This window comes from Theropithecus gelada, chromosome 14 (genome assembly GCF_003255815.1).
Source record: "Theropithecus gelada isolate Dixy chromosome 14, Tgel_1.0, whole genome shotgun sequence".
Taxonomy (NCBI): Eukaryota; Metazoa; Chordata; class Mammalia; order Primates; family Cercopithecidae; genus Theropithecus; species Theropithecus gelada.
Window position 1 is genome coordinate 99811470 of NC_037682.1, and position 26707 is coordinate 99838176.

Below are 26707 nucleotides of genomic sequence, written 5' to 3' on the forward strand. Positions count from 1 at the left end.
TCGGATTACACATAAACCACCGGCCCCGGCGGGTTAGAAGTGGTGGACACGGGAACCAGCAGTGTGTCAGGTATTCGTTGACCCCGGTGCCAGCGTCTCCATCCACGTCATTCACTTGTCAACCTTTCCTCGCCCAGGCTGCGGGGTCCCAGCGCCACGCTCCGCCCCACCCTTGGCTGCCGGCCAATCGCTGCCGACTGTGACGGTCCGGGGTTACTATTGGAGGAGGCGGGATGGGCGGTGCCCGCTCCGGGTCGCTGTGGGTGCGGGGTTGGGGAGGACGCTGAGGTCTTCTCTGCCTGTGCAGCCGCCCCTCCGCGTTCTGCAACCATGGCTGTGCTGGCGGCACTTCTGCGCGGCGGCGCCCGCAGCCGCAGCCCCCTGCTCCGGAGGCTGGTGCAGGTGAGCGGGGTTCGTCCCCACAGCGCTCAGACCTGGGAAGCGAGGAGTCCCCCTCCTCGAAAGCTTCCAGCCCGCGGCCGTTGCAGCTCCCGCGGCTCGGGCGCGCGGCGTAGGCCCCAGGACAGGCAGGCGACTGGGTCTTGTCTAAAAACCGCCGAAGTGCTCCCATAACACCCAGGGACTCGCATATTTTTACAGCACTTTTCTACTTCCGAGGTCTCGGCGTAATCATCTTAATGAGCGTTACTGGTGTGTCAAACACCAGTACGTGTTAAACACCAGGGCAGGTGTCTGGTGTCAAACACGAGGGCATGCGTCTGGGCGGACAGGACGGCCGGGATTGGCGCTGGCCCGGCCTGAGCGGTGGGATCGGGGAGAGCCTCTTTGCAGGCCTGTGCAGCTGCTTCCGAGATTTTCTTTAAAAGATGTTCGTGTGCGTTATTGTCAGGAGAGGTTCGTTTTCTTTTTTAATATAATAGATAATCATTGGGCGTACAAGGGGAGAGGGCACCATGTGATCATAACAGACGTTTTTTGAAGCAGCCTAAAATTTATCAGGGAAAGCTAATGACTACTCAGATAATACAATAAATTATACTTGACATATGAGCAAAACTCATATACTGAGGGTGTTCCAAGGGATGTCTCTCTTCTTACTATTGTGTTTAGAGAACACAACAGGGGCAGAGTCTCAAAGAATTTATTCTCCACATGCGTAAGCAAGGGAGTACCCACCGCAGATTGTCAGGCAAAGCCTCAGGAATAGGTAGAGACCTTCAGGGTGTGGTTAGTGAAGCTTGAGTTTTCCAGGTCGATTGGGGCAATAAGCTTGGGGATCCAGTTATGTTGTGAGTGTATGGATTTGACCCTAGTTAAGTAGGGATTATTGATGTGTTTGTTTTTGATGCAGTGGGAGATGACTCTAGTTCTTATGTCTGGGCGTAGAGTAACATCACTTGCACAAGGGTGCTGGTGGTAGCAGCTGTGCAAGAGATTGTGAAGAACCAGTGTAGGACTTTACAATTATGGAGTGAGGGTGCGAAGCCAAGGGAAAAGAAAGTCTAAAACTGATCCTGGGTGACAGATAATAGAAAAGTCAAAATGTGTAGGTTTCCAAGGAAGATGAGTTTTTAGCCATTTGTTAGTCTCATGGGATGAGTGGAGAAATCACAAGAATGTAATTAGGTTATCTTGGGTTTCAGTCAGTATTGACTAAGTGAGGTAGGTGAACTAGGTACTCTAGAGATGTTAAAAACAAAAAGTTCAGAACCTTCTTAATTTATGGTTTAATTAAGATCTTACAATCAGGCTGGTTGAAGTGGCTTATGCCAGTAATCCCAGCACTTTGGGAGGCTGAGGTGGGTAGATCATTTGAAGTCAGGAGGTCAAGACCAGCTTGACCAACATGGTGAAACCCGACCTCTATTAAAAATACAAAAAAAAAAAAAAAAAAAAAAAAGCCAGGCGTGGTGGTGGGTGCCTGTAATCCCAGCTACTTGGGAGGCTGAGGCAGGAGAATCGCTTGAACCCGGGAGGGGAAGGTTGCAGTGAGCTGAGATCGTGCCACTGCACTCCAGCCTGGGCAACAGAGTGAGACTCCATCTTAAAAAAAAATCTTAAAATGAAACACAAATACTCGTACAATCAAAAACAAATACTCCTCATGAAAAAAATGCCTGTACATGCTCTCATGTATGATACGTGACATTCATGTTACTGAACTCTAGGAAGCAGTTGTATTGCATACTTGAATTAAATGGTCATTTATTGAATCAATAAACAGGATTTTCAGTTTTCTGTGCTATTTTGTAGAATAGAATTTGACCTCTCATTACATTGGCTCTTTTCCCTTTGCTTATCAGGTCTCTTTTATGTTCAACAAATCTTTATGGACTTTATTGGAGCATGTTGCCTTTCTAGCTTGAATCACTTTTCTCTCTCTAGTCAAAGGAGTGGTCTTTACTCATTACCTCCCATTTATTCTGCATCCATTTCTCCTTAACTCTCTGCAGTTAAATTTCTGTGCCACTCCAGCTGAAAATTATCAGTGATTTCCTTTTTCTGTGGTTTTAAATTATTTTTTAAAATCTATGTTTATTTTAGTTTTTGTAGGCACAGAGTCTGGTTCTGTTGCGCACGCTGGTCTTGGACTCCTGGCCTCCCAAACTGGTGTGAGCCATTGTGCTCGGCCCATGTTTTTTCTTCTTGACCTTTATCCTATATTTGACACTATTGACCACTCCCTCCTTGAAACTCCTGTTTTGTGTTTTGATCCAGTTTTCAGCTTCTTTTAATACTCAGACTTAAAAAAAATTTCCTATCTTGTGCCAGTCTTGGGCCTATTTGCTCCCAGATTCATTTCTCTCCCCTCCCCTATTCTGTCTGCATGACTGTAGGCTGACCAATGTCAGCTGGCTTCTGGCTGGGTGTAGCCAGTGTGAGGCACCGGTGTGAGGCACCGGTGGAAGATTGGAAGATAGGAGGAAGGGAGAAGGCAGAATAATTTCTCTGTCTGTCTGTCTGTCTCTGGCAGTGTCTGTCTCTCTTGTGGTTCCTGCTTCTGCTGGGTTCCTGACCCCTTAGCTTTGGTAACCTTGCTTCTTCCCTTTGACCTACCAGCCTGTATGCTAGTTCCTTCCTGTTGCTAATTTCTTTCTTTTTTTCATTTTTTGAGATCAACTTTCGCTCTTGTTGCCCAGGCTAGAGTGCCGTGGGCGCAATCTTGGCTCACTGCAACCTCTGCCTCCCGGGTTCAAGCAGTTCTCCTGCCTCAGCCTCCTGAGTAGCTGGGATTACAGGCACCTGCCATCATGCCTGCTAATTTTTGTATTTTTAGTAGAGACAGAGTTTCACCATGTTAGCCAGGATGGTCTCGAACTCCTGACCAGCCCACCAGGTGATCCACCTCTGATGATCTGCCCACCGCAGCCTCCTAAAGTGCTGGGATTACAGGTGTGAGCCACCACACCCGGCCCCCTTCCCTTTTTCTAATCTTACCCTAGTACTCTCAGTTCTCTACACTGCAGCCAGAGTGGTCTTTTTATAACATAAAAGCTTCCAGTGGCTTGTCATTGCCCACAGGCCAGAATCTAGACCCTTATCATGATCTGCTGGGCCCTACTTACTCTGTGACCTCAGCTGTTGCTGTGCTCACTCTGCTTTTGCCACAGGACCCTTCTTTCTACACTTAGTATGTGTGCCAAGTTTGTTCCTAATTCATGGCCTTTGTCCTACTTGTTCCTAATGCCTCAAATGTGCTTTTCCTGGATCTTTCCAAGGATGACTCTTTAACATTCATTTCTCAGCTCCACTAACATTGCTAGAAGGCCTTTTTTGACTCTCCCATGTAAAGTAGGCCCTCAGTTACTCTTTAGTTCATGATCAGTTTTGCTGGTTTCATAACATATTTATTGTAGCTGAAATTTTGTTTCTCTGAGTAATTGGTAAGTTTCAGACTGTCTTCAAATATTTGTTTCATGTCTGCTGCCATCACTGGGATAGAAAATAAATAAAATCAGTCTGTTTGCCATCACTGGGATAGAAAATAAATAAAATCAGTCTGTTTGCCATCACTGGGATAGAAAATAAATAAAATCAGTCTCTTCTTGGAATTCACAGTCTAGTAGGGAGACAATCAAGCCACCTGAAGGTTACAAAATTATATGTTCTGGAACAATTAGAATGTGCATGGGGGTTATGAAAGTTGCAGTAGGAGTGCTGACCTCTGCCTGGCATGGCAGAGGATTTACATTTTCAAAACTGGATGGACTGTAGAGAGGTGTCAGAGGAGGCAGGGAACTAGGTAGAAGGCCATTAATACGAACAAGAGCCCTCCCTGAAAGATAATTGTGTTATGTAGATAAAACTTAATGGGTAGTGTTCATTCAGCATGTATTTATTGTACACTGTATGGTTCAGTGTCCTGACCATACTATAATTTTGTCATTCATTTCTGATATTTAATGAGCACTAGGCACTGCGCTAAGTCATAGGGATGTAGCAGTGAACAAGAGACACCGTCCTGCCATCAGGAAGCCTGCGTTATGTTGGAGGGGTGGATAATAAAACAAAGATGTGAACCACATACTTACAGTGTGAGAGGTGCTTTGAAGGAAATAAAGATATTCATATTAAAGAGAGGAAAAAGTAGAGGGTAATTTTAGATAGAGTAGTTAGCGTGGACCACTCTGGGAATGTGTCATTAGAAAAGACATGAAGAATAACAATGAGCCAGCCATGGATTGCTGGGGAAGCTTTTTGTTTTGTTTTTGATTTTTTTGGAGACAGGATCGCACTCTGTTGCCCGGGCTAGAGTGCAGTGGCACGATCTCGGCTCACTACAACATCCGCCTCCTGGATTCAAGCGATTCTCCCACCTCAACCTCCCAAGTAGCTGGGACTACAGGTGCCCACCCCCACACCCAGCTAATTTTTGTATTTTTAGTAGACACGGGGTTTCACCATGTTGGCCAGGCTGGTCTCAAACTTCTAATCTCAAGTGATCCACCTGCCTCGGCCTCCCCAAAGTGCTGGGATTACAGGTATGAACCACCATGCTCAGCCTGAGGAGGCTATGACTGGCAGAGGCACACTGCAGAGACCCTGAGGTATCAGGATAGGGTTTAGGACAAAGAGATGCCAGTGGCTGGCGCAGAGCAAGAGTGATGTAAATTTGGAGAGAAAACCAAGAGCCAGATCATGCAGGGCCTTGTAGGATGAGGTAAAGAGTTTGGATATAATTCCAAGAGCAATGAAAAGCCATTAAATTATTTTAAGCAGTAGAGTGATATGATCTGATTTACATTTTCAAAAGTGGATGGTCTGTAGAGAGGTGTCAGGGGAGGCAGGGAACTAGGTAGAAGGCCATTAATACGAACAAGAGATGGTGGCTTGGACTAGGTGGCAGCAGTGGCGATGAGGCAGTGGACTAATTTAGTTATGTTTTGGACGCTGTTGACAGATCTGGGCTTTAGGGATTGTGATAAAGGGAAGGATGAAGGGTGATTTTGGCTTGAGCACCTAAGAATACTGGGAACAAACAGGTTTTCTTTTTCTTTTCTTTTTTTTTTTTTTGGAGATGGAGTCTTGCTTTGTCACCCAGGCTGGAGTGCGATGGCGCAATCTCGGCTCACTGCAACCTCTGCCTCCCGGGTTTAAGCAGTTCTCTTTCCTCAGCCTCTGGAGTAGCTGGGATTACAGGTGTGTGCCACCATGCCCTGCTAATTTATTTTTTTAAAATTATTATTATTATTATTTTGTATTTTTGGTAGAGACGGGGTTTTACCATGTTGGCCAGGCTGGTCTGGAACTCCTGATGTCGTGATCTGCCCCCCTCGGCCTCCCAAAGTGCTGGGATTACAGGGGTGAGCCACTGCACCCGGCCACCAACAGGTTTTGCAGTGTTAGAAATTGAGAGCTATGATGTGGACATTCACCTGCAGCCAGGTTGGCGCTTGGGTGTGAGTCTGGTGGTCAATTGAAAGGTCAGGGTTGGAGATAGGAATTTGGAAAATCATCAGCACATAAATGCTTTTGTTTTTTGAGACAGAGTCTTGCTCTGTCGCCCAGGCTGGAGTGCAGTGGCGCAATCTTGGTTCACTGCAAGCTCCGCCTCCCGGGTTCATGCAATTCTCCTGCCTCAGCCTCCCGAGTAGCTGGGACTACAGGTGCCTGCCCCCACACCCGGCTAATTTTGTTTTTGTATTATTAGTAGAGACAGGGTTTCACTGTGTTAGCCAGAGGATGGTCTCGATCTCCCAACCTCGTGATCCGCCTGCCTCAGCCTCCCAAAGTGTTAGGATTACAGGCGCGAGCCAGCCACCGCGCCCGGCCTCATAAATGCTTTTTAAAGCCATGGGACTGGATATGATTATCTAAGGAGATAGTGAAGTTAAATTAAAAGAGGCCTGGAACAAAGCCCTGGGACACTGAGCACTTGGAGGTTGAAAGGGGAAGATGAAATAGTAAAGGAGACTGAGGTAAATATGACTAATGAGGTAGGAGTCCACGTTTGTAATGGAAGCCAAGACAAGGAAGGGTTTCTGCAGTAGATTATACATATTACCTCATTTTATTCTCATAACAGCCCATAGAGGGTATTTGAGAAAACCAAGGTAAGTGTGTCTGAGTAACTTGCTCAAGAATACTCAGCTTGCAGGGCACAGTGGCTCACGCCTGTAATCCCAGCACTTTGGAAGGCCAACGCAGGAGGATTGCTTGAGCTCAGGAGTTTGAGACCAGCTGGGTAAGATAGTGAGACTCTGTCTCTACAAAACAAAGAACACTGAGCTGGTAAGCCCAGGCTCTTAACTGCTCAGCATATTTCTCAAAGAAAGGTGAGCCCAGTCTTGCTGATGTGTTAAAAGGTTAAGTGAGACAATTATAGTGAGTTGGATTTTGCTACACAGACATTGTTGATGTCGCTGAGAACCAACCGTGGTAAACTGGCAGAAATAAAATCTGGATCTGAGTGGGTTGAACTGTAAAGAGGAAGTGAGGACAAGCAAACAGACATTGTAGGTAACCTGGAAAACCTTTCTTGCCAAAGAGAACTAATGTGAGGTGAGGCCAGGCGTGGTGGCTCACGCCTGTAATCCCAGCACTTTGGGAGGCTGAGGCAGGCGGATCACTTGAGGTCAGGAGTTCAAGACCAGTCTGGTCAACATGGTGCAACTCCATCTCTACTAAAAACACAAAAATTAGCCAGGCGTGGTGGTGCATGCCTGTAATGCCAGGTACTCGGGAGGCTGAGGCAAGAGAATTGCTTGAACCTGGCAAGTGGAGGTTGCAGTGAGCTGAGATCGCGCCACTGTACTCCAGCCTTTTTTCAAAAAGAAAAAAAGAAATGAGGTGAAAGCTCAGTGGGAATGTGGGTGAGGAGACATTTATTTGGTTTTACTTTGTTTTTTTAGGTCGGGGGAATCAGAGCCTGTTTGTATGCTTATGGAATTATCCAGAAGTAAAAGGGATGAATGATGTAGAGGAGAGGGAAAGGATAACTGTGCTGTCTTTGAAAAGGCAACTGGAAATGGGATCCAGAGCAAAGTGGAGAGAACCACGGAAGCTTCCATTAAACTGGACCAGAAGCTTGAAATAAGTGACTTAGTAAACAAGGAACAAACTAGCTAAGTAGAAAGGGGACTTTTAAAATTTAATTTTTATTTCAATAGGCTTTTGGGAACAGGTGGTGTTGGATTATATGAATATGTTCTTTAGTGGTGATATCTGAGATTTTGGTGCACCCATCACCCGAGCAGTATACACTGTCCCCAATGTATAGTCTTTTATTCCTCATCCCCACCCTTTCCTCTGAGACACTAAGTCCACTGTATCATTCTTATGCCTTTGTGTCCTCATAGCGCAGCTCCCACTTATGAGTGAGAACATATGCTGTTTGGTTTTTCCATTCCTGAGTTAGTTCACTTAGAATAATAGTCTCCAATTCCATCCAGGTTGCAGTGAATGCCATTATTTCATTCCTTGTTATGGCTGAGTAATATTCCATGGTATATATACCACATTTGCTTTATCCACTTGTTGACTGATGGGCATTTGGGCTGGTTCCATATTTTTGCAATTGCGAATTGTGCTGCTATGAACATGCGTGTGCAAGTGTCTTTTTCATATAATGACTTTATTTTTGAGATGGAGTCTTGCTCTGTCACCCAGGCTGGAATGCAGTGGCCTGATCTCAGCTCACTGCAACCTCTGCCTCTCGGGTTCAAGCGATTCTCCTGCTTCAGCTTCATGAGTAGCTGGGATTACAGATGTGCGCCACCACGCCCAGCTAATTTTTGTATTTTTAGTAGAGATGGGGTTTCACCATGTTGGCCAGGCTGGTCTTGAACTCCAGACCTCATTATCCACCTGCCTTGGCCTCCCAAAGTGCTGGGATTAAAGGCGTGAGCCGCAGCGCATGGCCTTCGTATAATGACTTCTTTTCCTCTGGGTAGATACCCAGTAGTGGGATTGCTGGACCAGATGGTAGTTCTAGTTTTAGTTCTTTAAGGAATCTCCAGAAAGGGAACTTTCTGAAGAGATACAGTGAGCAAGCACTAGGACATCCAAGGATAGGAAATAAAGTGCAGCTGGCCAGGTGCAGGGACACATGCCTGTAGTCGCAGATACTTGGGAGGCTGAGGCAGGAGGAGTACTTGAGTCCAGGAGTTCTGGTTTATTTTTTACTTCTATATATGAATTTTTTTTTTTTTTTTGAGACGGAGTCTCGCTCTGTCCCCCAGGCTGGAGTGCAGTGGCCGGATCTCAGCTCACTGCAAGCTCCACCTCCTGGGTTCCACGCCATTCTCCTGCCTCAGCCTCCCGAGTAGCTGGGACTACAGGTGCCCGCCACCTCGCCCGGCTAGTTTTTTTTTGTATTTTTTAGTAGAGACGGGGTTTCACCGTTAGCCAGGATGGCCTCGATCTCCTGACCTCGTGATCTGCCCGTCTCGGCCTCCCATAGTGCTGGGATTACAGGCTTGAGCCACCACGCCCGGCCTATATATGAAAATTTTTAAACAAAATAAAGTGCAACTGACCCTGCCAGAACCCAAGCCAGAAAATCACTAACCAAGCCATCTTTTGCCTCTTGTGGTGTGCCATGGTCTATTTCTCCTGTCTCTGAGTATATATGTTCCATTGTTTTGCTTCTCAGCATATTCATGGCTTTTCTTTGTTCTAACCACTGCTTTTCTGTGGCATTGGCTGGTCAGCTCCAGCCCTTTTGACTTTTCAGTCCCAGTCCCCACCGTCATCCAACTGACCCAGTCTCTCAGGGTGCTAGCTTGGGTGCGTCTATTCCATTCCTGATCCCATCAGCTCTGGCCAGAGGCAGGGGAGTCACCTTGTAAGTACTTAGGCTTGCCCTTTGAGAAAGACATGTGTTTGGAGAGGCAGTGACCGGCATGTTTACTACAATTAGGAACTTTTTTTTAAAGTCTTTAAATTATTATTTTCAAAATTTATTATCATTTTTTGAGATGGAGTCTCACTCTGTCGCCCAGGCTGGTGTACAGTGGCGTGATCTCAGCTCACTGCTGCCTCTGCCTCCCAGGTTCAAGTGATTCTCCTGCCTCAGACTCCTGATTAGCTGGGCTTACAGGCATGGACCACCACACCCAGCTAACTTTTGTATTTCTAATAGAGACGGGGTTTCACCATGTTGGTCAGATTGGTCTTGAACTGCTGTCCTTGTGATCCACCCCTCTTGGCCTCCCAAAGTGCTGGGATTACAGGCATGAGCCATCTCACCCAGTTACTGATAGTCTAATTTCAGATCAGTTAGGTCTCTGAATTATGTCCTGCGTTGTCAGAATTGATTTATTACGGAGTTTCACTCTTGTCTCCTAGGCTGGAGTGCAGTGGCGTGATCTTGGCTTGCTGCAACCTCTGCCTCCTGGGTTCAAGCGATTCTCCTGCCTCAGCCTCCCGAGTGGCGGGGATTACAGGCGCCCGCTACCATGCCTGGCTAATTTTTGTATTTTTAGTAGAGACGGGGTTTTTTCGCCAAGTTGGCCAGGCTGATCTCTAACTCCTGACCTCAAGTCATACGCCCACCTCAGCCTTCCAAAGTGTTGGGATTATAGGCGTGAGCCACTCTCCCAGCCTACTGTTGACATTTGTTTGTAAGAAGTGTGGAAAGAACTGAGAAGTAGTAGGGGCAAGATGTTTACTCTTTCCTTTTTTAAGACATAATTTATGTGTTTGCCTCATATAAATCAAAGACAATTGTTGGAAGTGGATGGGGAGAAACAGCAAGTTTTACTTGAAAACAGTCTTAAAGAAATGAGAATGTCTTGTTAGATTCTAAGACTAAATAATTTAGAACCTAGCTTTAACTCAAAACTACATTTTAGAAAGCTATATTTAAGAAAGACTTGGAATTTTTTTTTTTTTTTTTTTGAGATGGAGTCTTGCTCTGTTGCTGAGGCTGGAGTGCAGTGCCGGCATCTTGGCTCACTGCAGCCTCTGCCTCCTGGGTTCAAGCTATTCTCCTGCCTCAGCCTCCGGAGTAGCTGGGATTACAGGCATGTGCCACAACGCTGGGCTAACTTTTGTATTTTTAGTAGAGACTGGGTCTCACCATGTTGTCCAGGCTGGTCTTGAACTCCTGACCTCAGGTGACTCACACCCACCCTGGCCTCCCAAAGTGCTAGGATTACAGGCGTGAGCCACTACGCCTGGCCAAGACTTAGAAATTTTAAGATAGTAAACTTAGGAGTTAAAACGTACATTTCCAATGAATAATCAGAAGTTTATTTATAAAGCAGTCATTTTTTTCTAATTGTTAAAAGTGATATATTCTGACCGCAGAAAACTTGGAAATAAAAGCATAAAGATATAGGAAGAAATCACTATAACTTTATCACTGAGAAATATAAAATGACATAGTTTAATAATTTTTACATTATAACATATTTATATTACAGGAAATAAGATATGTGGAACGGAGTTATGTCTCAAAACCCACTTTGAAGGTAAGTAAACTGTGCTTTAAAAGTTCCAGAATTTAAAGGAAATGTCAATAAAAATGCATATACTTATGATTTGGGTATATGTGAAAGTCAAAGCAGGATTATCCAACAGTTAGGAATAGCTAACTATTCAAATATTCAGTTAAAGTAGATGACTATAATAGAAAAACATTTCAGTTGGTCTCTGCCAATGTTTGCTGCTTCCTCATACTCTGCTGCAAAACAACATTCCCTCTAGAACTGGGCAGTGTTCTTCCGTTACTCACAGGGACTCCCATTGTATTGTGTGTGGTACAAGCAGAGACCATATAGAAGATCCTAGAAGAGAGGGAGTGGATCAGTTGGGAATTAGACAAGGAGGGCCATTACAACATCTCCTAGGACCTTCTGAGGAGTCCTCTCTGTTTTGTAAGGGTCACTAAAGTGACTTAGTTAAGATCTTCTACCAAAATCTAGGCAACCATTCTGTTATTTATCTCTAAACTTAATAGGAGACTATGGGAGACAAGTGTGAGGAGAGAACTGTCACAGTGCTGTTCTACAGTATTCAAGAGAGCTTTTATCTTCTTTTGCTTAATGTTCATATTATTGTCTTACTGGTTAAGAAATTATGGCTCTGGGCTGGGTGGGGTGGCTCACGCCTGTAATCCCAGCAGTTTGGGAGGCCAAGGTGGGTGGATCACGAGGTCAGGAGATTGAGACCATCCTACATGGTGAAACCCCATCTCTACTAAAAATATAAAAAATTAGCCGGGCGTGGTGGCGGGCACCTGTAGTCCCAGCTACTCAGGAGGCGGAGGCAGGAGAATGATGTGAACCCGGGAGGTGAGTTGAGTTTGGGCGCCTCACTGCCCACTCCTGCCTGGGCAACAGAGCGGAACTCTGTCTAAAAAAAAAAAGAAATTATGGTTCTGGCTGGGCACAGTGGCTCATGCCTGTGATCCCAGCACTTTGGGAGGCCAAGGTGGGTGGATCACCTGAAGTTAGGAGTTCAAGACCAGTCTGGCCAACATGGCAAAACCCCATCTCTATTAAAAATACAAAAATTAGCTGGGTGTGGTGGCAGATGCCTGTAATCCCAGCTACTCAGGAGGCTGAGGCAGGAGAATCGCTTGAACCCAGGAGGCAGAGGTTGCAGTGAGCCAAGATCATACCACTGCACTCCAGCCTGGGTGACACAGTGAGACTCCGTCTTAAATTATATATATAAAAAGAAATTCTGGCCCTTGCTGTGTCCTAGTTAAGTGGTATAGCCCCATCTAGGATACAGGTCTTGATTCCTAGCCAGAGTTCCTTTCAGTAAGGGACCCTCTTCGTTAGAGCTGTTTATTATGCAGTTAACAAGAGTAAAGTGGCTGAGTGTGGTGGCTTATACCCTTAATCCTAGTACTTTGGTAGGCTGAGGCAGAAGGATTGTTTGAGCCAGGGAGTTTGAGGCTGCAATGAGCTATGATCGTGCCACTGCATTCCAGCCTGGGCAGCTGAGCAAGACCCTGTCTCAAAAACAAAAAAACAAGGTACAGTGACCATTTCTTGAGTTTTGACTGAGGAATAGAAAGGAAACTTAAGCTTCTGTCCTCAAACCTCCTGTAGAGAACTGGGAAGGATCTACATCTGTTTTAGAGTTGGTTTCTATAAGGTTTTAAATCATAAAGCACTAGCATTGAACTGATTATCTTTACAGCTGTTCAACTATTGAGATTATTTTAATTTTTGATGACTACTCATTCATAGAAGTGTTTTTTTTGATAATATATTTATGAATTATGTTTAATGAAATATGATTTGGGTAAAATACCTATAATTTTTACCATCTTGTGTCTTGCCAGGAAGTGGTCATAGTAAGTGCTACAAGAACACCCATTGGATCTTTTTTAGGCAGCCTTTCCTTGCTGCCAGCCACTAAGCTTGGTTCCATTGCAATTCAGGGAGCCATTGAAAAGGCAGGTCAGTAGTTGCTTTGCTTTTCGTGTTAAGGGAGCAAAAATATTTCATGGAAAAGATTTATTTTGCATTAACTATGTATGTAACACTTAGAAATGACTTAATGCCTCCATTTCTGCTTTCCCTTGTAAAGAAGTCTTTCTACTATACAGTTTAGATTGAAACTCAAAACTGACAAAAAAAAAAAAAAAAAAAAAAAGAAACCATTCCTATTGTGTAATGTCACATACCTTATTAGGTAACCACTAATCATTAAATGCCTTTTTGTCTTTTTTTTTTTTTTTTAAATAAAGGGATTCCAAAAGAAGAAGTGAAAGAAGCATACATGGGTAATGTTCTACAAGGAGGTGAAGGACAAGCTCCTGCAAGGCAGGCAGTATTGGGTGCAGGTACTTGGAAGACATTTTTGCTTTTATACTTAATGTGTAAAAGGGGTCAGGTGTGGTGGCTCACGCCTGTAATCCCAGCACTTTGGGAGGCCGAGGTGGGTGGATTATGAGGTCAAGAGTTTGAGACCATCCTGGCCAACATGGTGAAACCCCATCTCTAGTAAAAATACAAAAATTAGCCAGGTGTGGTGATGCATGCCTGTAATCCCAGCTACTTGGGAGGCTGAGGCAGGAGAATTGCTTGAACCCACAAGGCGGAGGTTGCAGTGAGCCAAGATTGCACCATTACACTCCAACCTGGGCGACAGAGTGAGACTCCGTCTCAAAAAAAAAAAGTATAAAATGGCAAAATGAAGGTTATTGAAGCTTAAATATTAAATGCATTATATAATTTGTAGTTATATTGGCAGAAGAAATGCTGTAGTTTATAGTAACATGCTCTATTAAGTTCTGCAGTTGTGTTTGAGTATCTCTTTTTCACAAGTGACTTATATTGGTTTTAGGCTTACCTATTTCTACTCCATGTACCACCATAAACAAAGTTTGTGCTTCAGGAATGAAAGCCATCATGATGGCCTCTCAAAGTCTTATGTGTGGACATCAGGTAAGAAACACCATCCTTTCCATTTATTAATCAGAATACCTAGGGCTAAAAGACACAAAAATCTAGGCATATTCATGCTTTAGAAATGAGATTCTTTCTCATAAGTTACTATGTTTTCTCACACGCTCAAGAGTGTCTGGATTTGCTAAGTCCATCTGAAGTATGGTCAAAATGATAGCATAGGCTGGGTATCATGCCCGTAATTCAGCACTTTGGAAGGTCAAGGCAGGAGGATCCCAGGAGTTTGAGACCAGCGTAGGCAACATAGCAAGCGAGACCCTGTTCTTTAAAAAAGAAAAAGATAGCCTGAGTGTCTTGTGTTAAAAAGTTGTTTTTAGGCCTGAGTGCAGTGGCTCACTCCTGTAATCCCAGCACTTTGGGAGGCGGAGGCTGGGGGCAGATCACTTGAGGCCCGGGGTTCAAGACCAGCCTGGCCAACATGGTGAAACCCCATCTCTACGAAAAATACAAAAATTAGCTGGACATGGTGGCAGGCGCCTGTAATCCCAGCTACTCGGGAAGCTGAGGCACAAGAGTCACTTGCATCTGGGAGGCAGAGGTTGCAGTGAGCTGAGATTATACCACTGCACTCCAGCCTGGGAGACAAAGCAAGACTCTCAAAAAAAAAAAATAGTTTTTAGCCAAGGCATTTGGGTCTTTTTCTGAGGCTGGGTGACTAAAAATTCATAAATACTATATTTGCCAGAATTTATTATAAATGTTTTCATTATAAAGGAGAACAAGGTGCTTAACCCTGGGAATCAAATCATTGTTTGAGCCCAGGCTTGATGACTAATTGTAGTTTCTACAATGCCTGAACTCATTTAAGTTCTACAGGCTTTCTAATTGGCCTTGCTGATCTGTATCTTGTCTTTACTTGAGATCAAACAAGAGACAGGCTCCTTAGCAAATATATGCTGTCATATCAGGAGGTGAGACCTGGACACACAGAAGAACCAAGATTCTCACAGATATGAGCCCTTCATTTTTCAGATGAAGATTTTTTTTCAGTGTGTCTGAGACAGCCACAGAGTTACAGGGCTGAGCATCTACCATGTGACAGTCACTGGAAATAGAGTGGTAAACAAAACATTTAAAAAAATCTGTACATGTGCAGGTCTCTGTTGGAAAAATGCCTAAAAGAAATGCTGAGTCAGGATTTGAACATTTTGGCATCTGCAGATGCTTTCCATAAAAGTTGTACCAGTTATACTTTCCAAAAGTTGTGTGACTTGTCTGGATCTGCACCACCACTGGGTGGTACCAAACCCTCGTCAAACCAGTGGGTGAAAAATGGTCACGAGATTTAGTTTCAAAACTCTTTGTCATGGAAAATTTTGTCTTAATCGATGTATTGTGGTTCTCTAGCAAATGCCATTTGTACTATATGGAAATACTTTAATATTATTTTATTCATTTGTGAATATATAGAGTGACTTACAGGCATACTTGCAAGTGCTTTGTTTTGAATATTTATGACCTTTGGAAAACGGTCAGTTTTGCTTTATAATGAAGAATTGATACCTTATTTTCTGTCACTTATTACTGCCATCACCCCCAGTAAAAAGTACAAGTGAATAAAACTTAGATGAGAACTGGTTAAGAATTTCTATATTTCAGAATAGGCAAAATATTTAGGTTTCTTTGGTATAGAACTTGTCTGTATGCCTGATTAAAGACTGTAAGAACATATTATTGGCTTTGTTTACATTAATGTTTTATTTTAAACTGTGTTTTTAACTAGCTCTTATAATGCAAGTGATTTTTTTTTGACTTGTAAAAGTAATAACAAGTTGATTAATATTTATTAAACCTCTGTATGTCAGTTGCCAAGGATGTAAAAATATGACAGGGTGTCTGGCCTCAAAGGAGCATAGTCTAGTGGGAAGACTTGACATATAAACATATAATAATATTAAAAGCATTGCACAGTAATTGGGGAACACAAAGGAAGAGAAATGGTTTCAAGAAAGGATAGAAATAAATGGTCAAGGCAGACATGAAGTAGTGTTCTGAATAGTTTAAAGGAAAAGTAGATGTTTTACATGTTGGTGGATGGGGAAAGTGCAGAGGTGTGTGTGTGAAACTCTGGAGAGCTTTAACTAGTTCTGTGTGACCTGGGGTATGGGTTAGGCCGTGAAACTGAAAAAGGGGAGAGAAGGGATACTGTAAAGGCTTTATATATTATGCTGAGTTCTCTAAAGTGTGAAATGATCAGACTTACATTCTAGCCAAAATAAGTCAGATGAGTGTCGATGATGCTTTGGTGGAAAGGCTGCATGTCAGAAGATCAAGTGGAAAATTATTTCAGCTGTCCAGAAAGAGATGATGAGGATCTCAGTCAAGGAAGTAGGATTATTTTCATGAACTGAGATTACTTCTAATCTTCTAGAGCACATTAAGTTTTTAGCAGCATGAATGAAATGAAGGGTTAGAAGGTAAGAATTTCAGGCCAGGCACGGTGGCTCACGCCTGTTATCCCAGCACTTTGGGAGGCCGAGGTGGGCAGATCGCTTCAGTCTGGGAGTTTGAGACCAGCCTGGGTGACATAGCGAAACCCCATCTCTACTAAAAATATTATACAAAAATTAGCTGGGTGTGATGGTGCATGCCTGTAGTCCCAGCTACGTAGGAGGCTGAGGTGGGAGGATCACTTGAGCCCAAAATGCGGAGATTGCAGTGAGCTGAGATCATGCCACTGCACTCCAGCCTGGGCAAGAGCGAGACCCTGTCTAAAAGAAAACTTAAGAATTTCAGAAGATGGTTTTACATGAAAGATTTCTGGTATTTTTTTTTTTTTTAAGACAGTCTTGCTTTGTCACCCAGGCTGGAGTGCAGTGGTGCAATCTTGGCTCATTGCAAGCTCTGCCTCCTGGGTTCATGCCATTCTCCTGCCTCAGCCTCCCAAGTAGCTGGGATTACAGGCGTGTCACCACACCTGGCTAATTTTTTGTATTTTGAGTAGAGACGGGGTTTCACCGTATTAGCTAGGATGGTCTCGATCTCCTGACCTCGTGATCCACCCGTCTTAGCCTCCCAAAGTGCTGGGATTACAGGCATGAGACACCGCACCCGGCCAGATTTCTGGTATTCTTATTAATGTCTGGTTGTGAACTTCTTTTGACAGTCTTACTCTGTCGCCCAGGCTGGAGTGCAGTGCCACGATCTCAGCTCACTGCAACCTCCGCCTCCACTTTTTTTTTTTTTTTTGAGGAGTCTTGCTGTGCCCCCCAGGCTGGAGTGCAGTGGCACGATCTCAGCTCACAGCAACCTCTGCCTCCCAGGTTCAAGCAATCCTCCTGCCTTGCCCTCCTGAGTAGCTGGGATTACAGGCGCCCACCATCACACCCACCTAATTTTTGTATTTTTCGTAGAGATGGGGTTTCACCATGTTGGCCAGGCTGATCCTGAACTCCTGACCTCAAGTGATCCACCCGCCTCAGCCTCCTAAAGTGCTGGGATTACAGGTGTGAGCCACTGCACACAGCCAACTTATTTCTCATTATATTATTTTACACCACTTCTTTTCATCAGGGTGAAGTGGTAAAGAGGGTACTTCCTGTATTCACTGTGTAACAAATGTTTAATAAATGCATGTAGAATACTTGTTTGGTGGCAGCTGTATAAAGGATGTCATGGGTTTGCAACTGTTTGAATTAACATTGGGTTTTTCTGGTGTTGCTGCACAGGATGTGATGGTGGCAGGTGGGATGGAGAGCATGTCCAATGTTCCATATGTAATGAACAGAGGATCAACACCATATGGCGGGGTAAAGCTTGAAGATTTGATCGTTAAAGACGGGCTAACTGATGTCTACAATAAAATTCATATGGTAAATGTGATTTTTAGTGGATAAATGCTATCTAGTGTCCAATACTGTTTGATTTTTCTTACTGTATGTACTTTACAAACTGAACTGAAAGATGGGCTCTATAAATGTTGATTTTAGCCACGTACTTTCGGAAAATATTTTTGTATGCCTATTGCATTGGCATGGCTCAGTCATTAAAGAAATTGTCTCACATTTAAATACAGTATTTTCTGACGTTCAGCTAGCAACTGCTTGGCTAATTCAAGTATTTGAAGATAAGACATGAGTGGGCCGGGTGCGGTGGCTCTGGCCTGTAATCCCAGCACTTTGGGAGGCCGAGGTAGGCAGATCACCTGAGGTCAGGAGTTTGAGACCAGCTTGGCCAATGTGGTGAGACCCTGTCTTTATTAAAAATATAAAAAATTAGCCAGGCATGGTGGTGGTGTCTGTAATCCCAGCTACTCGGGAGGCTGAGGCAGGAGAATTGCTGTAACCCAGGAGGCAGAGGTTGCATTGAGCCAAGATTGCACCACTGCACTCCAGCCTGGGTGACAAGAGTGAAACTCCATCTCAAAAAAAGACATGAGTGAAAAGTGACCTGGTATAGAAAGAAATGTGTGTGTGTGTATATGCTGTTATTTTTATTTTTTGAAATGGAGTCTTGCTCTGTTGCCCAGGCTGGAATGCAGTGGCACAATCTTGGCTCACTGCAGCCTCCGCCTCCTGGGCTCAAGCAATTCTCCTGCTTCAGGCTCCCGAGTAGCTGGGACTACAGGCGTGTGCCTCCATGCCTGGCTAATTTTTAGTAGAGACAGGGTTTCACCATGTTGGCCAGGATGGTCTTGGTCTCCTGACCTCATGATCTGCCTGCCTCGACCTCCCAAAGTGCCGGGATTACAGGTATGAGCACCACATCCGGCCTAAGAAATATATTTTAAGAAACGTAACTACTAAACACTATTTTATAAGCTATGCAAAGTTAAAGATATTTTCTAAATTACGCAAAATTAACTAACTTTAAACTATTTCAACTTTTCATCAGGGCAGCTGTGCTGAGAATACAGCAAAGAAGCTGAATATTGCACGAGATGAACAGGACGCTTATGCTATTAATTCTTATACCAGAAGTAAAGCAGCATGGGATGCTGGGAAATTTGGAAATGAAGTTATTCCTGTCACAGTTACAGTAAAAGGTAAAAGTTCCAAAAAGGATGAATAGACTTTTCATGTTGCTGAATGTTTTATGCTTAAGTTTTAAATTAGGACATTATCTTTGTTCATTTCAACTGAGGACACTGCTTATGGTTAATAAAAAGTGAAGAGTTGCCAGTTCAGAGAGAACATAAATCCACCCAACTTAATGTCAGGTTTCAATCCATTTATAAGATCCCTAAGAGTATTATTTTGTGAAATTTATTAGAACTCTTTTTCCTGTAAGTGACAGTCAACACGGTATTTTAAATTGAAAAGGGATTTACTAGAAGGTTACTGGGAGTGCCTCCAAGAACTGAAGGATGAACAGTAGCAACCATTCAGCTCTGGGAACTTCAGGGATTGGAACTGGGTGTTCACTACTACTAAGGCATGCACTCCTGGCTTCTCACACCTGCAGGCTTTTGTGCTTTATTCTGTCAGCCTTTCTAAAGTTGCTGTCTCTACCTCTAGGGTCACATATATACGATTCTCAAAAAGGAAAGAGACTTTCTCACCAGTTCCAGCAGAATAAATCCACAATAAAGACTCATTAACTTGCTTTAGGTTACAGTTCTATTCCAGGAATGATTACTGTGCTCTAGATAGAATACTGGAACTTATCTAGTATAGGTCAGATAGCTACCTCTGGGGTCAGGAGAGTGGAGTCTGTGATCATAGAAGGGAGTTGAGGAAGAAGAGAATGGGATGTGGAGGTGTAGATTTAAATTTTGTGGCTGGGTGCAGTGGGTCACACCTGTAATCCCAACACTTTGGGAGGCCGAGGTGGGAGGACTGCTTGAGCCCAGGAGTTTGAGACCAGCCTGGGCAACAAAGTGAGACTCGGCCTTCACACAAAAAAATTAAAAATTAACTGGGTGTAGCAACACATGCCTGTAGTCCCGGCTACTAGGGAATCCAAGGGAGGAGGATCAATTGAGCCCAGGAGTTCAAGGCTGCAGTGAGCTAGGAGTGCAGCATTGTACTCTATTGGGAGACTGTACAAGACTATTTCAAACAAGCAAGCAAGCAAACAAGCAAAGTTAACTGGCTGTGGTGGCTCACACCTGTAGTCCCAGCTACTTGGGAGGCTGAGGTGGGAGGATCACGTGGGCCTGGAGAGATTGAGGTAAACTGTGATCATGCTAGCCTAAGCAACAGAGGAAAAGCCTGCCTCAAAAAAAAAAAAATTTGTGAAGCTACTTTATAAGTTTCTCTTTAAGATGGTAACATAATAGAGATTACAGATAATAAATTCTAGATTAGTGTTTACTTGGGATGGTTTAAGGGAGGCAGGGATACAAAGGGAGGCACAGACCACTGGGCATCTTGTACAACAGTTGCTTGCTGAATGACTACTTGTTTTGAGTGATTTCACTTAAAATATTTTTATTTTAGGTCAACCAGATGTAGTGGTGAAAGAAGATGAAGAATATAAACGTGTTGATTTTAGCAAAGTTCCAAAGCTGAAGACAGTTTTCCAGAAAGAAAATGGTTAGTGTTAAGAAATGAAGCATAAGAAAAAATTGAGCCAGTATACCATATCTAATTCTTAGCATGGCCTAAGGATTTTTAAAAAGTAATTCTAGAAAACATCTAGATGTTATTTAACATTTTCAATATATCAGGCTCATGTAAGATTAATTGAAAGTATAAAACTGTTAGTTTATACCTTCAATATATAAATCTAAGGGAAGAGATGTATAATATGGCTATAGAATTCAGTTTTTCATATGTAGCAGTCTATGATAGGGTCTTCACTGGCATTGAAAAAACAGATTTATTGATATAATTTATATATGATAACATTCTCCTATTTAAAGTGGTTTGGTAGTTTTTAGTATTCATTGATATTTAACTTCAGGTGATTCTAGATAAGAAGAAATATCTGATTTGAAAAATATGTAGTGAGTATCTGCTATATATTGAATAAGGAAAGTTAGACCCTGGATACAAAAATATTAACTGGTCCCTATCTTTCAAGAGTTGTAGACCAGCATTTACCCAGTGCCATCATGCATGTTTCTGATCTTTGAGAAAACTTAGTTTTATGAACACAAAAAGGTATTCTTACATTGTTTTGCAGTTATATGTACATGTTTCCTGAGGGCAGGAATTGTCTCCACCCATATTTGTAATTTCTTTAAATATTTAGCAGCCCAGGCAGTATTTGTTAAATTGAATCAAATGCATTTATTGTGAAGTAATGTTTTGACTTCATGCTTATTTTTGCTTTCAGGTACAATAACAGCTGCCAATGCCAGTACGCTGAACGATGGAGCAGCTGCTCTGGTTCTGATGACAGCAGGTGCAGCCAAGAGGCTCAATGTTACACCACTGGCAAGAATAGTAGGTAAGGCCAGGCGAGGTGGCTCACACTTGTAATCCTAGCACTTTCAGAGGTGGAGGTGGGAGGATTGCTTGAGCTCCAGAGTTCAAAATCAGCCTGGGCAATATAGTGAGACTTTGTCTCTACAAAAAGTTAAAAAATTAGCTGAGCATGGTGACATGTGCCTGTACTACCGTCTACTCGGGGAGCTGAGGTGGGAGGATGCCTTGAGCCCTCCTGAGTTTGAGGTTGCCGTGAGCTGAGATTGTGTCACTGCACTCCAGCCTGGGTGACAGAGTAAGACCCTGTCTTAAAAAAAAAAAAAAAAAAGGTTTTTAAACATCTATAAGCTCTTCCTGAAATTAAGTTTACTTGTTAGATATAGCCAACTCCAATATTAAGTATTACTATCTATAGGTTGTACTTGTGGCAGAATTTAATACATATTTCAATTGAGATAGAAGCTCCTTTAATATTTTCATTATACTTTATATAAGATTAAGCTTTAAGGGCTAGGCACAGTGGCTCACGCCTGTAACCCCAGCATTTTGGGAGGCTAAGGCAGGACTGCTTGAGGCCAGGAGTCTGAGACCAGCCTGGGCAACACAGTGAGACCCCATTTCTGAAAGAAAAAAAATTAGCCAGGTGTAGTGGCATGCCTGTAGTCCCAGTTACCTAGGAGGCTAAGGCTGACAATCATTTGAGCCCAAGATGTCAAAGCTGCAGCACCACTGCACGCCAGCCTAGGCAACAGAGCAAGATCTTGTCTCTCTCTCTTTTTTTTTTTTTTAAAGATTAAGCTTTAAAAAACTTCCTGTCCTTTATGATAAATAGAAGAAAATAAAGTACATGCATTTTCCTAGAGAGGCAGCTATGTAGGAAAAAAAGAATATGGGATTAGGAGTCCAGAAATACAAAATTTAGATGTGTGGCATTTTAATATTAACACTGTGGCCCTGGGTAAGTTCTCAATGTCCTTAAGCTGATTTTTAGCTGCAAAAATGTGTCTTGCCTTCTTCCTAAGGACTTAAACAGATGCTATTTTGTTATTTTATAAAAAGCTTTATAACTTCATTTTTTTCTTAGCTTAGATCATGGTTTCTTAACCTCAGCACTATTGACTTTTGCACTAAATAATTCTTTGTTGTAGGGACTCTTCTATGCATTGTAGATGTTTAGCAGAATCCTTAGTCTCTACACAGTGGCATCTGAACTATTCTGACAACCAAAAACATCTCTAGATGGTGCCAATGTTCCTAGAGGCAAATACCCCCAAACTCCCTCCCAATGAAAATCAGTGTCTTAGATTACTGGAGTAATTTTATAAAGTGTAGAATCTTAGAAAAGGAAGAAATGTATTTACATATATTAAAGGGGTTAGGAAATGTGCATTTAATGGGTTAAACTTGACTTTTGCATATTCTATGTAGTAAAAAAAAGATTTTTAACAACTCACCCTCCCCCTTTTTTTAAACAGCATTTGCTGACGCTGCTGTAGAACCTATTGATTTTCCAATTGCTCCTGTACATGCTGTATCTATGGTGAGAACAAAGTGAGGGATGATACTCCATTATGCCAACTTCCAGTTTGCTTATACCAAGGCTGCAGTTTTTAGAATTTAAATGTTGTTTATCTGCCAAAGCAGAGAGATAGCTTGGTTTCAAATCTTCCCATGTCCTCCCCTGAAAAGAGTAAGAGCAACAAGGATAACAAAAAAATAAAGAAAGAACAGCCCACAAACTACATCTTCACTAGAACAGGTAAAACTACACATCTGAATTATTTGTAAGTATCATACAGAACTCACACACCTGGTGTGGTAACCACAAAGGGGAGGTTGGTTTGGCAAAGAAAAGGGAATGCTGGCTGGTAGTTCCAAATCTAGAACGGAAAGCAACTAGTCACTCCCCAGGAGAGGACTCCATTCAGAAAGGGAACAGCTGGCAGCAGGTCTTCAGAGTAAATAGTGAAACTAGAGACAGAAAACCTACATATTCCAAATTGTCAGTAAGTGCTATCAAAGGAGAAATAACCAAGTCTCAGTGGGAAATTGCTAAGCAGTCACAGGAAAAGAAAGTTTTTAGGGGTTCAGGTTCTTAGAAATCTTAAGTAAATATTTCCTTTTGAGAGGCCTCACCCTGACAGTAAACTTCTGTAAGCACCCAGATAAAAAAAAAAATGGCAGAATTTTAGTAAAATCGAGATTCTCCCCACTGCTCCCAACCCCCACAATGAAAAAAACTGCATAATCAGTAGGAAACAAGAATAGAGAAGGATCAGAAACCAGGGGCCAGTGGAGTGATGATCTGCTCAGAGCTGGCAGATCTCAGAAAATGACAGGAACATGCAGCTTCTGAAAGTGAGCGCATCACATTGGAAAGCAAGGGTACTACACAATTCTGGATTCTGAAGGTAGAATAACTTCTGAGAGCTACAGATGTGGCTATATATGGGCACCATATTTTGTTTTGTGTTGTTGGAACAGTGGAAGCTGTTTGAGCTGTATAGGCTAGAAAGCTACCTTAGTCCACTAGTTGAAGAGAGGAAGGTGGAGGAAGAGTTCCATGTTAATTTTATTATTGCTCACAACAATCAAATTTCTTCTGTAAAGAAAAAGGGCACTCACTAGTAATGTTTTAAAAAGTATTAGCATAGGGATAATACTGGCACCTTCCTGCATAGCTGAGGAACTACCAAAACAAAACACATCATATAGTGTAAGATTTTAAATAAATGACTTACAATGAAACTGCAACAGGTCTAAGTATCTGTGGCCCGGATAACCCTACAGTAACTTTTATAAAGCAGAAACTGCGGGGGATGCATTAATATTACTTATAGTAGAAACTAATACACCTCTTTCATTAATAGTCAAGAACATAGAACTGGTTGGGTGCAGTGGCTCTCGCCTGTAATCCCAGCACTTTGGGAGGCCGAGGCAGGCAGATCGCTTGAGCCTGGGAGATCAAGGCTGCAGTGGGCCATGACTGTGCCATTCCACTTCAGCCTGGGCAACAAAGCAAGACCCTGTCTCAAAACAAATCAACAACAACAACAAAAAAGAATGTAGAACTAAGCAACACACAATCAGTAAAGCAGAGCTTAAGAATATATAAAGCATTATGTACCCCTAAATAGAAAATGCACCTTTTCAAACATCTGTGGAAAGAAAACCAAATTTTCTGTCCTCTATGTCCAAATAGACATAATGCAAACAAAATTCTTTGATATAATGGAATAGGATAAGCAACTAAAAATCTGAAAATAGGCCAGGCATGGTGACTCATGCCTATAATCCCAGCACTTTGGGAGGTTGAAGTGAGTGGATCAACTGAGGTCAGGAGTTTTGAGACCAGCCTGGCCAACATGGTGAAACCCCATCTTTACTAAAAATACAAAAATTAGCTGGGCATGGTGGTGGGCATCTGTAATCCCAGCTACTCAGGAGGCTGAGACAGGAGAATTGCTTGAACCTGGGAGGCAGAGGTTGTAGTGAGCCGAGACGGCGCCATTGCACTCCAGCCTGGGAGGCAGAGCAAGACTCCGTCTAAAAAAAAAAAAAAAAACAAAAAAAATCTGAAAATAGAGATCCTTCCATCTGAAACCAAGAACTTCCAATTGTAGTATTTCAAGGAAATGACAGTAAGTTGTGATTGCTAATTATTTGAACATCATCTGTCTTTTAAAAAAATCTTAGGTTCTTAAAGATGTGGGATTAAAAAAAGAAGATATTGCAATGTGGGAAGTAAATGAAGCCTTTAGTCTGGTTGTACTAGCAAACATTAAAATGTTGGAGATTGATCCCCAAAAAGTGAATATCAATGGAGGAGCTGTTTCTCTGGGGCATCCAATTGGGTAGGTAAAAATAATAACTATATCTAGGTTAATAGCTGCCTTTGTGTTTCTAGCTAAACTTAAAACTCATAATTCCTATTGCTCTTGATTTAAGTTTTCCTTCCTACCCATCTTTCATAAGGCAAAAATCATTTCTGATAGATGGTATCCAATACTGAACAGAGACCTGTCACATCTGTTATTTGAAACCTAATAACCTTTTATGTTGAAGAAGAAAAATAAAGTGTACATTTAGACTTTTCCCCCCCTTTTTCTTTCTCCTTCCTATTTATTTCATTAGCTTTAGGGTACTGTGGGTTTTGGTTACATGGATGAATTTATAGTGGTGGGGGCTGATTTCAGTGCACCTGTCACCCAAATGTGTGCATTGTACCCAATATGTAGTTTATTCCACATCCCCCTTCCATCTTCCATTATACTCTTCTGTACTTTAAGATACGAAAATTACTGGGTGTGGTGGTGCACGCCTGTAGTCCCAGCTACTTGGGAGGCTGAGGCAGGAGAATGGCGTGAACCCGGGAGGCGGAAGTTGCAGTGAGCTGAGATGCACCACTGCACTCCAGCCTGGCAACAGAGCAAGACTCCATCTCAAAAAAAAAATAAAAATTAAAAAAAAAAATAAATAAATAAAATAAAATAAAAAAAAAGATCTAAGATCTGTGACCCTTCCTGAAACAAGTCCTCCAAGTTTTAGTTTTAGAATAGTAGTAGTTAATTCAGCAAGAAGTGAAGTAGTGGCTAGTAAGGTTTTCATGAAGTTAAATTGGAATAGAAACATTTTGGTTACTCATAAATTCTGTACTTCATTAAAGAAGTAAATGCTTTTTTAATTTTAGAATGTCTGGAGCCAGGATTGTTGGTCATTTGACTCATGCCTTGAAGCAAGGAGAATACGGTCTTGCCAGTATTTGCAATGGAGGAGGAGGTGCTTCTGCCATGCTAATTCAGAAGCTGTAGACAACCTGCTATTTAAGGAGACAACCGTATGTGACCAGAAGGCCTGCTGTAATCAGTGTGACTACTGTGGGTTAGCTTATATTCAGATAAGCTGTTTCATTTATATTATTTTCTATGTTAACTTTTAAAAATCAAAATAAAATCCCAAAACCTTTTGAAATTAAATTTTTTCTTCTGCTTTTTGGTAACCTTGAAAAGTCTCATACATCTTTGCATTCTGAGTCTATACTTATAATCGAAATATAGTAGAAATACCAATGTGTAATATTAGTGACTTATGTAAGCAGCTAGAAGCTTCCATTTGTGAGAACAAATTTATATTTTTGAGGATTGTTAAAGGTCAAGTGAATGTTCTCTGTAGGTAATTTACATTTAGTAAATTACTTTTCTTTACAGTAAGAGTTGGCTATTCTGGACAAACTAACAGTGCTTCATATAGTCACTCAAACCACAGTGTGTGCAACAGTACTACAAAACAAGACAGAAGCCCATGTGCTCAGGGTCTAAAGTGGGGGCAATTTCTTACAACCTCAACATTCAGGGTTGGGGGAAGTCAAACAGAAAACCCTGCAGTTTGGGCTCTGAATTACTACAGCAGCATAGAGAGTGGGAAAGGAGGTAGAAACTGATAAACTGAATGGATTTATAAAAAAGGGAACAGATCACCACTTCCAATAAACCATAATGCCTTTTCTTAAGCAGGACAGACTGTAGCACAAGTATCTTGCATTGCATTTTATCTGGGAAAAAA

At 42.4% G+C, this 26707-nt stretch overlaps 1 protein-coding gene across 1 annotated transcript; it reads left to right on the plus strand.

The window, feature by feature from the left end:
- The first annotated feature begins 243 nt into the window (after window positions 1-243).
- On the plus strand, window positions 244-26707 carry ACAT1 (acetyl-CoA acetyltransferase 1). The gene is made up of 12 exons (XM_025358391.1): window positions 244-402; window positions 10830-10877; window positions 12704-12821; window positions 13112-13207; window positions 13711-13811; window positions 17501-17644; window positions 18666-18816; window positions 20213-20308; window positions 21054-21167; window positions 22621-22685; window positions 24842-24999; window positions 25836-26707. Exons 1-12 carry the CDS (start codon window positions 331-333, stop codon window positions 25954-25956), a joined length of 1284 nt encoding a protein of 427 aa, XP_025214176.1. The 5' UTR covers window positions 244-330; the 3' UTR covers window positions 25957-26707.

What these genes read in the sequence shown, in the direction of transcription:
- ACAT1 (XM_025358391.1), top strand. Translation starts at nt 331, where the DNA reads ATGGCTGTGCTGGCGGCACTTCTGCGCGGCGGCGCCCGCAGCCGCAGC. An exon ending in TGCTCCGGAGGCTGGTGCAG is followed by an intron (nt 403 to 10,829) that starts GTGAGCGGGGTT and finishes TTTATATTACAG; the next exon opens with GAAATAAGATATGTGGAACG. An exon ending in TGTCACAGTTACAGTAAAAG is followed by an intron (nt 18,817 to 20,212) that starts GTAAAAGTTCCA and finishes TTTTTATTTTAG; the next exon opens with GTCAACCAGATGTAGTGGTG.